General features: G+C 32.7%; 1 protein-coding gene across 2 annotated transcripts in view; it reads right to left on the minus strand.

The window, feature by feature from the left end:
- Positions 1-15,124, minus strand: part of LOC114340927 (uncharacterized) — a 471,416-nt gene that overhangs the window by 446,868 nt on the left and 9,424 nt on the right. The window contains exon 1 of one of the 2 annotated variants that reach the window (XM_050657298.1): positions 3,569-5,013. The exons of the other annotated variant lie outside the window; for it this stretch is intronic. Coding sequence (XP_050513255.1) covers positions 3,569-4,930 — 1,362 coding nt within the window. The 5' untranslated portion in view covers positions 4,931-5,013. Of the gene's footprint in view, positions 1-3,568; positions 5,014-15,124 lie in introns of those variants that run through there. 2 annotated transcript variants of the gene reach the window in all.

Raw genomic sequence — 15,124 nt, forward strand, 5'->3', positions numbered from 1 at the left:
AGTCCAAGGATCAAAATCTATATGATGCCAAAAGGCGCTTTTACCATGGGGGTGGTTGCCACCCCATGTTGGGGGTGAAAATTTTTTATTATATTTTGACCGCAAAAGTTGGTAAAAACATTTATTCTAAGTAAAAAATATTCTATACATTTTTTTGATAAAATTAATAGTTTTCTATTTATTCGCTATCGAAAGTGTTAGTTTTATGATTAATTATTTATATGGGAAATAAGCCACAATTAAAATGAAAAAATAATTTTATTAACGTTTCGACGCCCAAATCGTTATTTTGTATTTTGACAACGGCACCCGATTTGGGCGTCGAAACGTTAATAAAATTATTTTTTCATTTTAATTGTGGCTTATTTCCCATATAAATAATTAATCATAAAAATGCCACAAGGAAATAGCTTCAGAACAACATGTTAGTTTTATATTAAAAAAATTAATGTTTTTAATCAGTCTTCTGCAAATAACTCAAAAAGTTTTTGTTTTATCAAAACAACTTTGCTTAACAAAAATGTACCTTTTGAAAAAATCAACAAAACCGTTTTTCTTTATTTTCTTTAAGACCAATAGTAATCGAGCTATACTTTATTATATGTTAGGTCTTCTTCGGCAAATGCTAAATATTGTAGTTTCTAAGTCAAAAGACGGGAAAACTAAGCATTTTTCGAGGTTCGCTTGTTTAAACTAATTTGAAGTATTTAAAAATATCTATCTTCAGAAATAAAAAAAAGTCTTTAGCTCAAAAATTAGGTGGCTTATAATGAAAAGAATGTCAGACCCTATATTTTTCAGCGAAATAGTGATCGAAAGCAAATCCCTAATCACCACCCTGATTAAAATTAGTCATTGACCGTATTTCGTCTTCTTTACTTATGTATTATTAATAGGTTCTAGAAGTTTAACTGGTTTAGAATGGTTAGTTTTTAAAAAAATTGAGTCAAAAGCAAATATCGAATTTTTGAAGTTTGGTAAAAAATTCCCTTTTCTTCAGAATAGAAAGATTATCATCAGAGATACAAAAAAATATTTAAATATAAAATTGTAGCTTATTTAATTTCCAAGAACTTGGTTTGCAAAAATTTTCTCTACGGTAAAAATTAAGTGAGGTATTGGCAATTAAAACTTGTAATAACATGCAAAAATCACCTTTACCAACCCTTTCAAAGTCACCACTTTTTGCGACTGAGGATTTTAAAAGGATTTGGTATTAATAGTCTTATAGATCTTGTAAAAACCTACAAAATTATTTTTTATCAAACTTTCTAAGATAAAAATTAAAAAGGTTACGGTTAAAAAATCAATATATTTTTTTCAAAAAAAAAAAGAAATCCAATTGGAAGCATAATAATGTAAGTTAGCTTTGCTTTCAGTCATTGGCCTTATGAGTTCTTCTTTATTTATGTATTATTAATAGATGTTAAAAGTTTGACTGGCTTAGAATGATTAGTTTTTAAAAAACTAGAGTTAAAAGCGAATAACGACTTTTTGTAGATTGGTAAAAAATGCCATTTTCTTCAAAATAGAAATATTAGCATCAGATATACGAAAAAATGTTTTTATATGAAATTGTAGGTTATTTAATTCCCAAGAAATTGGTTTGAAAAAATTTTTTCTACGGCAGAAATTTAGTGAATGGTAAATGAATATATATCGAAAAACATTGATTTTTTCTATATAAAACTAACACTTTCGATAGCGAATAAATCGAAAAGTATTAATTTTATCAAAAAAATGTATAGAACATTTTTTGCTTAGAACGAATGTTTTTATCAACTTTTGCAGTCAAAATCTAATAAAAATTTTCCACCCCCGAGATGGGGTGGCAGCCACCACCATTGTAAAGGCGCCTTTTGTCATCATATAGATTTTGATCTTTGGACTATCCACTATTTATTCTCAAATTTTCATGTAAATCGATCCATTCTGTAAAAATTGAGAGGTGAAATGCTTCGGTTCTTGGACTAGAGTGGCGCATACAATATTCCAGCTACAAAAGATCTAATATGAATATTACGTGGCGCGAAAATGTATTTTCATTTTGATGCAAAACAAAATTCTAGTTTTATTTTAAAAGATTTTTTCATAATATTTGCTAAATTTGAAGTAAACGCTCCACAAAAGGGTTTCAAAATTCAAACTGTATCAAAGTTACTCTTTTGTGGCGCGTATTACTTCAAATTGGGCAAATATTATGAAAAAATCTCTTAAAATAAAACTAGAATTTTGTTTTGCATCAAAATGAAAATACATTTTCGCGCCACGTAATATTCATATTAGATCTTTTGTAGCTGGAATATTGTATGCGCCACTCATTTTTACGGCGTTTAGCGGTTTTTTATTCTTGTAGTAATATACTAACAGTTTTAGTTTAATGTATTTATTCAGGGTGCACTACTCTTCCATTTGTCTCATAGTTCCAGACGTATGCCAAGTTCCACAACTCTGGAAGTAAATGTACTGCATTAATAAACCTTATTGTGATTTCATTTGACCACGTATTCATCTTTTCTTTGTATGTTTTGACAAAACCAAATTTCAACAGAGTACAGGAAATAAAGAGGAAATACAGAGCAACATGCAAAATTTTCCACAGCAGTTCCATCGGCAACGCATCAGGCACTGCAATAGTGTTCAAATACTAGTAAGATTTCGGCCACATGGCTCAGCCAAACGGCGATATTTTCATAGATGGCTGTAATGCTGCCAGAAACATACCAAATATATATTTTCGGCAACATATTGCTTCAAAAACTAGCCCGTCTAAATGCCCCTTTAGACGTAGACCAATCCATGACTGAGCTGACGACTCGTGAAAAATAAAATCTTCTCATCAGTACATTGAAATGCAGAATGTAGATGACCAGGATGAGCTAACGATAGAAATATATTCTGAACCTGAGGCCTCATGTCTTTCTGATTAAATCCCCACATCCATTACTTGCATTATTTGTTTTTCAGAAGAAACTTTCATTTTTTTATTAAATAAATTTTGTGTTCTCTGTTGTTTTTGTATTTTGTTTATATATAAAGTACACTGTTGTTTTGTCATATAATTTTGTATATAATTTCATGATTTTTAATACCCTATTTCATCTTCAACAATATCCCTAAGTGTGTCATAGGTTTCATTCTCAGAAAATTCTCCATATCGAAAATATTCTCGAGAATATTCTCTGATATTTCATTCTCGAGAATTTTTCAACACTAGTTACAGTTACAACTACTGGAGGGTCTCTGGGAGGTATGGAATTAAAGGGGGAGTGTTAAGCGTATAGAGCCCAAAGTACATCCCAAAGGGGGGTTATATATAACCCCCAAACCCCGGTTATGCCACTGTGTATGAAAGTAATAGCAAGCAGAAAAAAAGGGGAGGGAATGTCTTTTATCAGATAAATACACAAATAACATTTAGAAGATTAGGACAAAAAATTAGGAATACACCTTGTTAAATTATATAGTATGAGTTCAATTATTAGAACAATTTTCATTCCTAGATAAATGTAAGTAATAGCTTATAAATAAATAAATAAATAATATATAAATTAATATGGAAACTTACATCTGAAGATTTAGAAAGTCCTTTCATGCTCAGCAAATTTGACTTCGACTTTTTACGATTTTTTCTCTTACTTTTCGGGTCTTTAAACTCAAGTTCTCGATTAACATTTTTATCAAACCGATTTCCTTTCGTCACATCTTGAGAAAATATTCCGAAGCTAGCTTTTATATTTCTGTTTAATGAACCAAAATAAGGTCTAGCATCTTTAACTTCAATATCATCAGGTGAATTACCTACATAAAACTTCACTTTATCCACATGTATATCAAGTCTTTCTTGATCTCTTTTATCTTTTTCATTCGGTATTGGATCCTCTAACTTCTTTATAGTTTCATTTAGAGATGCCAGTTTTTCATTAAGTTGATTTATTAATATTTTATTATTAAATACACTTTCTTCTTTATTATCGTTGCCTGTTTTGATAATATCTGTGTTAGATATAGTTTCCCTCGTGTCTACCTTTTCTGTAATGTCATTTTCTTCTTTATGATCATTGCACGTTTCAATAATATCTGTATTAGACATAGCTTCCTTTGTTTTTACTTTTTCGGTAACGTCATTTTCTTCTTTATTGTCGTTACACGTTTCAATAATATTTGTATTAGATATAGTTTCCTTAGTGTTTACCATTTCGGTAATGTCATTTTCTAAATTGTTAGTAGTGGGTAGAAAATGAAAATTTTTATCGCAATTTACAATATCATCAAAAGCTTGAATATTTTTTCTCCGATTTTTGTCTATACTAGTTTCTCCGTCACTTTTTTTTCTAATATTAATATCTTCGTCCACCGTAAGCACAAAATCTTGCAAAGGTGATTTAATGTCTTGATTATTGTTATACGTATCTTTTTTGTCGACAACATCATCAATAACGTCACCTTTATTAATACTGTCTTCTTGTTTACTTATATCTGTGCTAACGTCGTCTACCGTAATGTTACTAACTTCATGTAGGTTAATGTTTTTATTGACAACATCACTATCACTGTCACTATCTGCAGACGCACTTGAATAACAGGATGAATTGGAGTTTTCTGAGTCTTCTAGAATAGGAGCTGAACTAAGATGCTTACTTTTGAAATCAGCCCACTCGCCTACGATTTTTCTCATTTTAAGAGGGCTAGAAATCATATTTTTAGTTATCTTAACTTTCTGTTTATGTTCAGTCTCCACCAACAAACTGTCTAAACTGGAAGCCTTCTTCAATCCGAATTTAGGAAATATAGAAAACTTGTCGACAAAGTCATCATCATCCTCATCTGCGTACCAAACCGATCGTGTACTAAACAGGTTCTTTCTGTTAGATCTTTTATTTGAACTTAGATTTGACTCTCGTCTCTTGGCAGCCATAACTACTGACATAAAGCACCGATTTTTTTCACAAATAATTTCCTAGGCGAAAAAATACTCCGAAAATATGTAAGGATTTGTCGAACAACACACAACTAAACATAAGTACTTATTATATGATTGCAACAAACACATCGTTGTATTTCGTATCTCTGTTATCTCTGATATAGTGATAAACGTTGTGATATATTCTGGATGTATTTTACTTCGAATTATTTGTGTGAATCATAATTTATATATCATTACTGTTAGTACATGATAACAACTGCGAAATGTCCTATTAGGCCAGGGTAATAAGACAAAAATATACCCCGTTCGTGACACTTCAGCAGCCAGGGTACTGAAGCGTTTTTTCGACAGGTAATACCTATAGGAACAAATTGTAACTATTTCCTGCGTAGGATCTGACGGCCATTTTTATTTATAAACAATTAACTGTCAAAAATGTCATTTTCCCCTTTTTTTTAAAATGAGTGGAAAACAGTGAAACTTATGATTTTTTTAGTACAAATATCTTTGAGATTATGGAAGAAGCTTTAAAATGACATACATATTACAAAGTTTGATATACTCATTTATTGTTAATTTAATTGCGAAAAAAGTCGGAATTGCAAAGAAAATTATTTTCGCAATAACTGTTGTAAAAATTAGTGTACAGGTTTGAAATTTTTGTCAAATGAGGGTTCTTTGGTGCTTAATATGTGATAAAAATTTCAAAGCGATTCATTCAATTGTTTAAATTTTATTCAAATTGTTTATCCCAGAGAGCATTTTTTTTTGCAATAACATAAGTCAGAAAAACATGACGTTAGAACCATTCCACAGGTGTCAAATGAAAGAGCATGAGCTATATTTTCAACTTGGTTTAAAAAAAGCGAATAAAAAATGCATTTATTAGTAATAAATAATTATGCAAAAGTATCGTAAATCTTTCCTTATAAACTTTTTGGATAACTTTTTCCAAAAAAATTAACTTTTTTACCATGTTTTAAGTGCACAACTACCAAGTAATGTTATTTATATCATAATTGATAAAAAATTGTAATAAATATATATAATTTCTTATATAACAAAATAAAAAGTTTATAAGAAAAGATTTACGATACTTTTGCATAATTATTTATTACAAATAAATGCATTTTTTATTCGCTTTTTTTAAACCAAGTTGAAAATATAGCTCATGCTCTTTCATTTGACACCTGTGGAATGGTTCTAACGTCATGTTTTTCTGACTTATGTTATTGCAAAAAAAATGCTCTCTGGGATAAACAATTTAAATAAAATTTAAACAATTGAATGAATCGCTTTGAAATTTTTATCACATATTAAGCACCAAAGAACCCTTATATGACAAAAATTTCAAAGCTGTACACTAATTTGTACAATAGATATTGCGAAATTATTTTTTTTGCAATTCCGACCTTTTTTCGCAATTATATTAACAATAAATGAGTATATCAAACTTTGTAATACGTCATTTTAAAGTTTTTTCCATAATCTCAAAGATATTTGTACTAAAAAAAACATAAGTTTCACTGTTTTCCATTGATTTGAAAAAAAAAAATGGAAAAATGCCATTTTTTGACACTTAATTGTTTATAAATGAAAATGGCCGCCAGATCCTACGCAGGAAATAGTTACAATTTGCTCTTATAGGTATTACCTGTCGAAAAAACGCTTCAGTACCCTGGCTGCTCGAGTGTCATGGGAAAAACCTTATTACCCTGGACTATATAAAGCAAACAACATTTTTAGAAGATTGAAATACGGGGACCCTTCTAAAATTTCGTAGTAAATCTAGTATTTTATAAAAATAACTTTATCGAAGTTGAGGCCAGCAACCTACCCCGGTAAAAAAGAAACACGTTCATAGAACCGTTCACAAAGCCTCAGATGTAGGATAGAAATATTTTAAGATGATCTTAGCAAGGAAAAGAACTACGAGGAAGAATACTAAATCAAGAAAATCGTGTATACAAGATCAAGAGATGATAGAAATGACCACCTCTAAAATCGATATGCGCACTCTCGGAAAATAGTAAGAAATGAAAAGGAACATCAAAATACCAAAATGTACTACGTATTTACAGAAAACAAAGATATTTAGCCGTGTGATGGATGACCGAAGTTATCTTTAACGTTTGAGTTAAAGTTAAGATTACTCTCAGGTATAACGATGCCCATAACTATTTAGGTAAAATTCGGTGTGATGTATTCTTCACAGTTCACAGTTATGAGATAGTTATTTTTTCACCGTTATATTAGAAATATCATTTGCGGAACAAAGTTTGACGTAACAAAGAGAACCTTATGTAGAAATAGTACAAGTTGGAGTGAGCGTGAGAGATTGTTCGGAACATGCTACAGGATGGGTAGATGACATTCATTTTTTTTGAATTCTGAAAAAACTAATACATATTTTTGAAAAATTTAAACGCAGAATGAAAGACTACATTATTACCGAGGGCAGAAAGTCCCTTAGAATAAACAAAAAGTTTCTTTTGAATGAGATATCTGGAATCAAAAATCACACTAAATTTTCTCTTCTTGTCACCCCTGCAATTTATTAAAATAAACATTGTAGAAGTTTTCAGAGATTTTCGGCCCTCGGTAATAATGAATTCTTTCATTCTGCGTTTAAATTTTTCAAAAATACTTATTAGTTTTCTGAGGATTAAAAAAAAATGATGACATTTAAAAAGCTGTTTTATTTCATTAATACGCTGCATGTGAAACTTTTTTTGATTAAATAATATTAACCTATTTAAAATAAGTTAATTAAAGGAAATAATTCACACTGGAAATAGTTCCTACATGTCCATTGTAAATATCCGATCATTTACGTATGCCTGGTTGCACCAACAGATCTTAAGCCCCAGCTTAGCTAAGCTCAGCCCATGTTTTAATGCAGGGGCCACACTAGCGTCTAATACCGTTAATTGTCGCATTATTTGCATTAATGTCAAATATTGCGATATAATTAACGGCATTAGACGCCAGTGTGGCCCTAGCATAAGGATTTACATTTACATATATTTAAGCTTAAGGTACGTCTTTCTGTTGGTGCAACCAAGCATTATTGCCCTTTACTATTATAATATACAGTCGAACCCGCTTATTAGAATCCTGGTTATAGGAATATCCCGATTTAAGGAATAGATACTTGAGGTTCCAAACAGTTTCCACTAGCCACTGATGACCGGTTATTAGAATATCCCGGTTATAGGAATAGCTTTGCTTGGCACGTATGCTATTCTAATAAGCGGGTTCGACTGTAATAGTCAAAAACACATATCATGATATGACAGATTTTAAATATACTGGGAGTTCATAAAAAAATAAAAAAATAATATTGTCTATGACCTATGAGCATGCAATCTTGGTTTAATAGTAATTTCACACCGCTGCCAACTGGTAAAAATTTAACCGGCATAGCAAAAAATAATTTCTAAATTTACTAGACATCAACTATCGTCAACTGGTAAGACATTTACGAGACGAAAAAATCGTTCACCACACTTACCAAATAAAGGAAGAACGTGCCTACAGAGTGGTAATAAGACATATCCATCACTCTATACCCACAACAGATATAACAAAGGAGTTAGAAAATGCCGGCCATAAAGTTCGCAATATAACCAACGTCCGACACAAACAAACAAAGGAACCCTTATCCTTATTTTTTATAGACCTTGAACCCAAGAGTAACAACAAAGACATTTTTAATCTAGAATTCTTATGTCACACCAAAATAGCAGTGGAAGCACCAAAGAAGAGAAACTCAATCATCCAATGCATGCGTTGTCAAGCTTACGGTCACAGTAAAACATATTGCACTAAACCACACTACTGCGTCAAATGTGGAGAACAACATGATACAAAATCTTGTAAAAAACCTAGAAACACTCCGGCTAAGTGTGCACTATGCAAACAAGATCACCCTGCTAACTAAGGGCTGTGTTGTCTACATGTAACTAGTAGAAAACAGAAATATGCCAAAAAGAGGAAACCAACAGCCCCAAAGAACAACATTTAACAACCCACATGTAAGTAATGAAGCAAATCAGCTAAACAGTACTCTACAAAATCATCATAGAACATATGCAAATGTGACAGCAAATCAAATCAACCGCGACCAAGAACCTAAAACTAACATACAACTACAACTAATAACATTCCTTAACGAGTTCAAAAACATGTTCTCACAACTCATGAGTCAAAATAGTATGATATTAAACTTACTCACACAAGTCATTAACCGAAGGGATTGTTAATGTTAAACATACTTAGAATTGCCACATGGAACGCTAATGGCCTGCTAAACCATAAGCAGGAAGTAATCACTTTCTTAAACCAGAATAAAATCGATGTACTGCTTGTTTCAGAAACCCACTTTACTGATCTAACTATGTTCAATATTAAGCTCTATACTACATATATAGTACACCTCACCCCGATGGTACTGCTCATGGTGGCTCGGCCATAATCATACGAAGCTGTATATCACATCATGAATTGCCAAAATATGCAACAGAAAAAAATTCAAGCAGCAATTGTTCAGGTGAATGCAACGCCATGGCACTTTAACATATCTGCAATCTACAGCCCACCTCGTCATGCAATATCCACAGATGAATACAAAGCCTTCTTTCAATTACTTGGCAGTAAATTTGTAGCCGGGGGAGATTGGAATGCGAAACACACACATTGGGGCTCAAGACTCATAACAACAAAAGGTCGTAACCTTTTAAAAGCAATGACCGACAACAACTACGATTGCCACACCAACGGAATCCCTACTTACTGGCCAAGTGACCCCAGAAAACTTCCAGATGTGCTAGACTTTTACATAAGCAAAGGAGAATCCAGAAACAACTGTCTAATAGAATCCAGCTATGACCTCTCATCTGATCATACACCAGTTATTATGAACAAGAGTAACACAGTTATAACCAACACACCCCCTCCTCGACTAGCGTCAAAAAACACCAACTGGGCAGATTTTCAATACTACCTAGAAGAAAACATTAATCTTAATTTGCGAATCAAATCTCCACACGAGATAGATACAGCAGCTCAATATTTCACCACCCTTGTGCAAGAAGCGGCATGGCAATCTACACCACGAACTGAACGCAGACCAACACATACAACAAATGTTCCCCTACACATTCGGCAACTCATTGCTGAAAAACGTCGTGCGAGAAGAAACTGTAAAAGATCTAGAAACAACATAGATCAACATATATACAATAGACTACGTAGACAACTTGGAGTAGCCATCAAAGCTGCAAACAACGAAACCTTCCAACATTACATTACAAACCTTACAGCAAATGATCAGACGCTATGGAAGGCGACTAAGAAACTCAAAAAACCATACACAACTATTCCTCCCCTCCATAAACCAAATGGCGAATGGGCTCGTTCCAACAAAGAAAAAGCGGACGTCTTTGCTGAACATCTTACGAGTGTATTTCAAACCGAGCCACCAGACCTTGATGAAGAAGTGGAAGAACTAATTAGCGCAGCATGTCAAATGTCCCTTCAAATCAAAAGTTTTACTCCTATAGAAGTCAAGAAATAAATAATCAAACTCAACTCACGAAAAGCTCCAGGTTATGACTTAATATCGGCAAAAGTACTAAAAAACAACTTCCTCGTAAGGCCATTATTATGCTAACAGTAATATTTAATCGCATGCTAAGTTTATCATACTTTCCAAAAATATGGAAATTTGCAGAAATTACAATGATCCTTAAGCCAGGCAAAGCTCCCAATGAAGTAACATCTTATCGACCCATCAGCCTACTCCCAATCGTTAGCAAAGTTTTTGAAAGATTGCTGCTACAAAGAATATACGCAGATCATGAATTCCTAACATTACTACCAGAACATCAGTTTGGTTTTCGGGAAAATCACTCTACTACACAACAAGTCCATCGAATAGTAAATGAAATATCAAAAACTCTCGAAGAAAAGAAATACTGCAACGCTGTATTCTTAGATATCTCACAAGCGTTTGACAAAGTTTGGCACAGAGGACTGCTTTACAAAGTAAAATTAGCACTATCTAGTAACTATTTCCTCCTAATCAAATCCTACTTATCAAATAGATATTTCTCAGTAAAATTCAAAGACCAACAATCCAGCCTCTGTCCTATTAACTCTGGAGTTCCGCAAGGTAGTGTTCTCGGACCTCTGCTTTTCTCACTCTACACAGCCGATATACCAGAGTCTCCTAATACTACGATCGCTTCCTTTGCCGATAACGTAGCAATACTAGCAGTAAATGAAGATCACATACAAGCCTCACAAGACCTGCAACACCATCTAGACATACTCAGTGAATGGTACACAAAATGGCGAACTAAAGTAAATAAAACAAAATCATCTCAAATAACGTTTACAAACCGCCACAACACATGCCCACCTGTAAGAATGGAAAATGTACGAATACCAACAGTAACAGAAGCTAAATACCTTGGCCTCCATCTTGACCAACGTCTTACTTGGAAAAAACATATACAGACTAAAAGAAGACAACTAGACTTGAAATTTCGGCAAATGTATTGGCTCCTTGGACGCAGATCAAAACTCAACATCCAAAACAAAATTCTTCTGTATAAAGCAATAATCAAACCTATTTGGTACTACGGACTACACCTCTGGGGCTGTGCAAAGTTAACATCACTGAATATCATTCAAAGATTTCAGTCGAAAGTTCTAAGATCAATAGTGGATGCACCCTGGTATGTAACTAATCAAACACTTCACGAAGACTTAAATATACCTTTCATTAGAGAAGAAATCCATCGAGCCTCGGAATCACAAAACGAGCGTACCATTCACCATGACAACGAATTAGTAAGGGAATTATTTCATAATGGCCCTGTCACAAGGAGACTAGATAGAACCTGGCCTCAGGACCTATTTTAAAACTTTAAACATAAATAGAATACGATGAGACATCATTGGAAGTCTCTTCTTCATGACCAAAAACATGGAAAAAATTTACTTAATACTCTTTTAATGATGTAGATTGTAAATAAACATAATTACATAAAAAAAATTACTAGACAGCTGGCGCTGAGATTAGTGAACCAAGTAATTCTGTAATTAAGTATGTATATCTAAAAATTAAAAGGCAACCTTTACCATATATATCAATCATATAGCAATGGTGGACACTGGTGTGACTTATTACTACTGTGTTATATTTTATGGTATTGTTCTGAAGCTATTTCTTTGTGGCATTAATGTAATTTATTATTCTAATTGGGAAATAAGCCACAATTTAACTTGAAAAATGATTTTATTAACGTTTCGACTTCCACTTCGGATATCGTTGTCAAAATACAAAATATTAATAAATTAAACAAAAATGTTGTTGCTTATAGTAAAAAATTCTTCTAATAATTTACATTAAAACATTAAAACATTAAACATAAAACATAAAACATAAAACATAAAACATAAAACATAAAACAACTAACATTAAAATCAGAAAATAAAGTACACGAAAAAAGAATAGAAGATCTAGAAAGAGAGGTAAGAAAGAAAAATATTATAGTATACGGTATAACAGAGAAAGAAGGTGAACAAGAAAATGATATAATAAAAAGTATACAAAATATGGCAATTAAAATCCAAGTTCCACTAAATGAACACACAGACATAATAGACATAAAACGCGTTGGTATACAAAGAGATCCCCTAAGACAGTTACCGAGACCTATACTACTGGAACTTAAAAGCGGTTCCAAAAGAACAGAAATATTGAACCAATCGAAAAGACTAAAAGGAACAGACATTTACCTAAGTGAAGATTATTCCAAGGAGATACAAGACCAGAGAAAAATACTGAAACAACACTTAAAGGAAGCAAGAGAAAGGGGTCAGAAGGCATCGCTAAATTATAATAAGCTAAAAATAAACGACAAAACATATACTGTGGAAAGCTTAGGATACAAGAGGACACAAAGCGAAACGCTGAATACTAAAACACCTCAAGGAAAACCCAGAGGAAGAACATATACTGAAAGATCACCAGGAGATGACGAAAATGAATCAGAAAATATGGCGAAAATAACCAAGACTGCAAATAATTCCGGCACAAAGCCAAAAAACTGAGATTGTATGTAAAAGTAGCACATAGTAAAGAACAAACGACTAGCATCACTAAAACATACCGGCGAACGAATATGGAAAACGCATTTATGGAATGTAAAGAGACTGTAAAGAAAATGGATGAAAACCTGAAGATGAAACTATCACGGAAAAAGAACAACGAATCAAACATAAGAAAAAGAGATAGAAAAAGAAAAACCAAGAAGAAAAATAGAGTAAAAGTAGGAACCTGGAACGTTCAAACATTATTGAGACCAGGAAAAATGGAAGAGGTAGCAAGAGAACTGCAAAGATACAGAATAGACATACTAGCACTACAAGAAGTACGATGGAAAGGAGAAGGAAATATCAAAAAGAAAAACTACACAATATACTACTCGGGAGAAAACAAGCAAGGAAAAAACAGTATGATTCATGGTTAACAGTAAGATTAGGGACAAAGTTATAGAATTTAAAGCGATAAATGGACGAATGTCGTATATAAAAATAGAAAACAAACAAGCCAATATGACAATCATAAACATATATGCACCCACAGAAAATGCACCAGAAAATAATAAAATTGAATTGTATGAACAACTGGAAGAATTATATGAAAGATTACCCAGAAATGATATAGTACTAATGGTTGGTGACTTCAATGCAGAAGTAGGCAAAGAAAACCAGTATAAGGAAGTAGCAGGGAAAGAAACTATTCATGACGACACAAACGATAACGGAAGAAAATTATGCCAACTAGCAGCAATAACAAACAGTTACATTATAAGTACAAACTTCATGCATAGAAGAGAGCATAAAGTAACATGGTTGATACCTGGCACAACAGATGGCAATCAGATAGATCACATACTAATATCCAAAAAATGGAAAGCAATAATGCACGATGTCAGATCATATAGAAGAGCAAACGCGGACACAGACCATTTTCTAGTAATAGGAGAAATCAAAATGAAGATAATTAAAGCAGAGAGAACAAGAAAAAACAAAAGAAGATGGAATCTGGAGAAGTTAAAAGTACAGGAACTAAGAGAACAATATGAGACAACCCTAAAGGAAAACCTAACACAAGCAAATAACACAGAGGACATATGGAAAAATATAAAAGAATCCATTTTGAATTCAGCTGAAGAGGTGCTAGGACAGAGGGAAATAAAAAGAAGGAAAGAGTGGTTTGATGCAGAATGCGAAAACAAAATCAAACAGAAAAACCAAGCAAGAGATAAATGGATATCAACTAAAGAAGTGCATCATCGAAACGAATATAAAGAAAAAAGAAAGCAGCCGATAATTGTTGCAAGAACAAAAAAAAAATGTGGATCGAAGAGCTGTTAAAGGAACTAGAAATGAATAGTAAAGACAGCGCCAAACTATTTGGATACCTAAAAGCTCAACAAAGAAAAGGCAGACCAGTAGTTAAAATTGACAATAGATCATGGGAAACACACTTCACAGAACTATATAGATGCAAAGAAAGCCCGGAAGAGGAGGTTGGCGCAATGGAAGACATTAGAGATAATGAAATAGGGATGCCAACACATGATGAATATTTAGCCATCATTCAAAAAATGAAACAGAAAAGAACACCAGGCCCAGATGAAATTCCCAATGAGCTAATTAAAAACGGAGGGGAAAAGTTATTAACAAGCATCTATAACCTAATAGTTAGAATATGGGAAGCAGAAGAAATGCCCGAGGATTGGAAAGAAGGCAGAATTATACCAATATTTAAGAAAGGAGAAGTAACAAACTGTAACAATTATAGAGCAATATCTCTACTGAGTACAACATATAAAATTCTAACAGCCCTCATCAAACAAAAACTCAATCAATTCACAGAGAAAGAAATTGGGGACTACCAGCAAGGATTCAGAGAAGGCAGATCCACTACAGATACAAACAATCGAAAAATGCCACGAACACAACATAGAACAAGCCACGAACTTCGTAGACTTCAGACAAGCCTTTGACTGTATTGGAAGAAATAAATTATTTATTGAAATGAAAAATCAAGATATACCAGCAAAATTAATCAGATTAACAAAAATAACCATGGATGGAGCTCGAGCCAAAGTAACA

Source organism: Diabrotica virgifera, chromosome 7 (genome assembly GCF_917563875.1).
Source record: "Diabrotica virgifera virgifera chromosome 7, PGI_DIABVI_V3a".
Lineage (NCBI taxonomy): Eukaryota > Metazoa > Arthropoda > Insecta > Coleoptera > Chrysomelidae > Diabrotica > Diabrotica virgifera.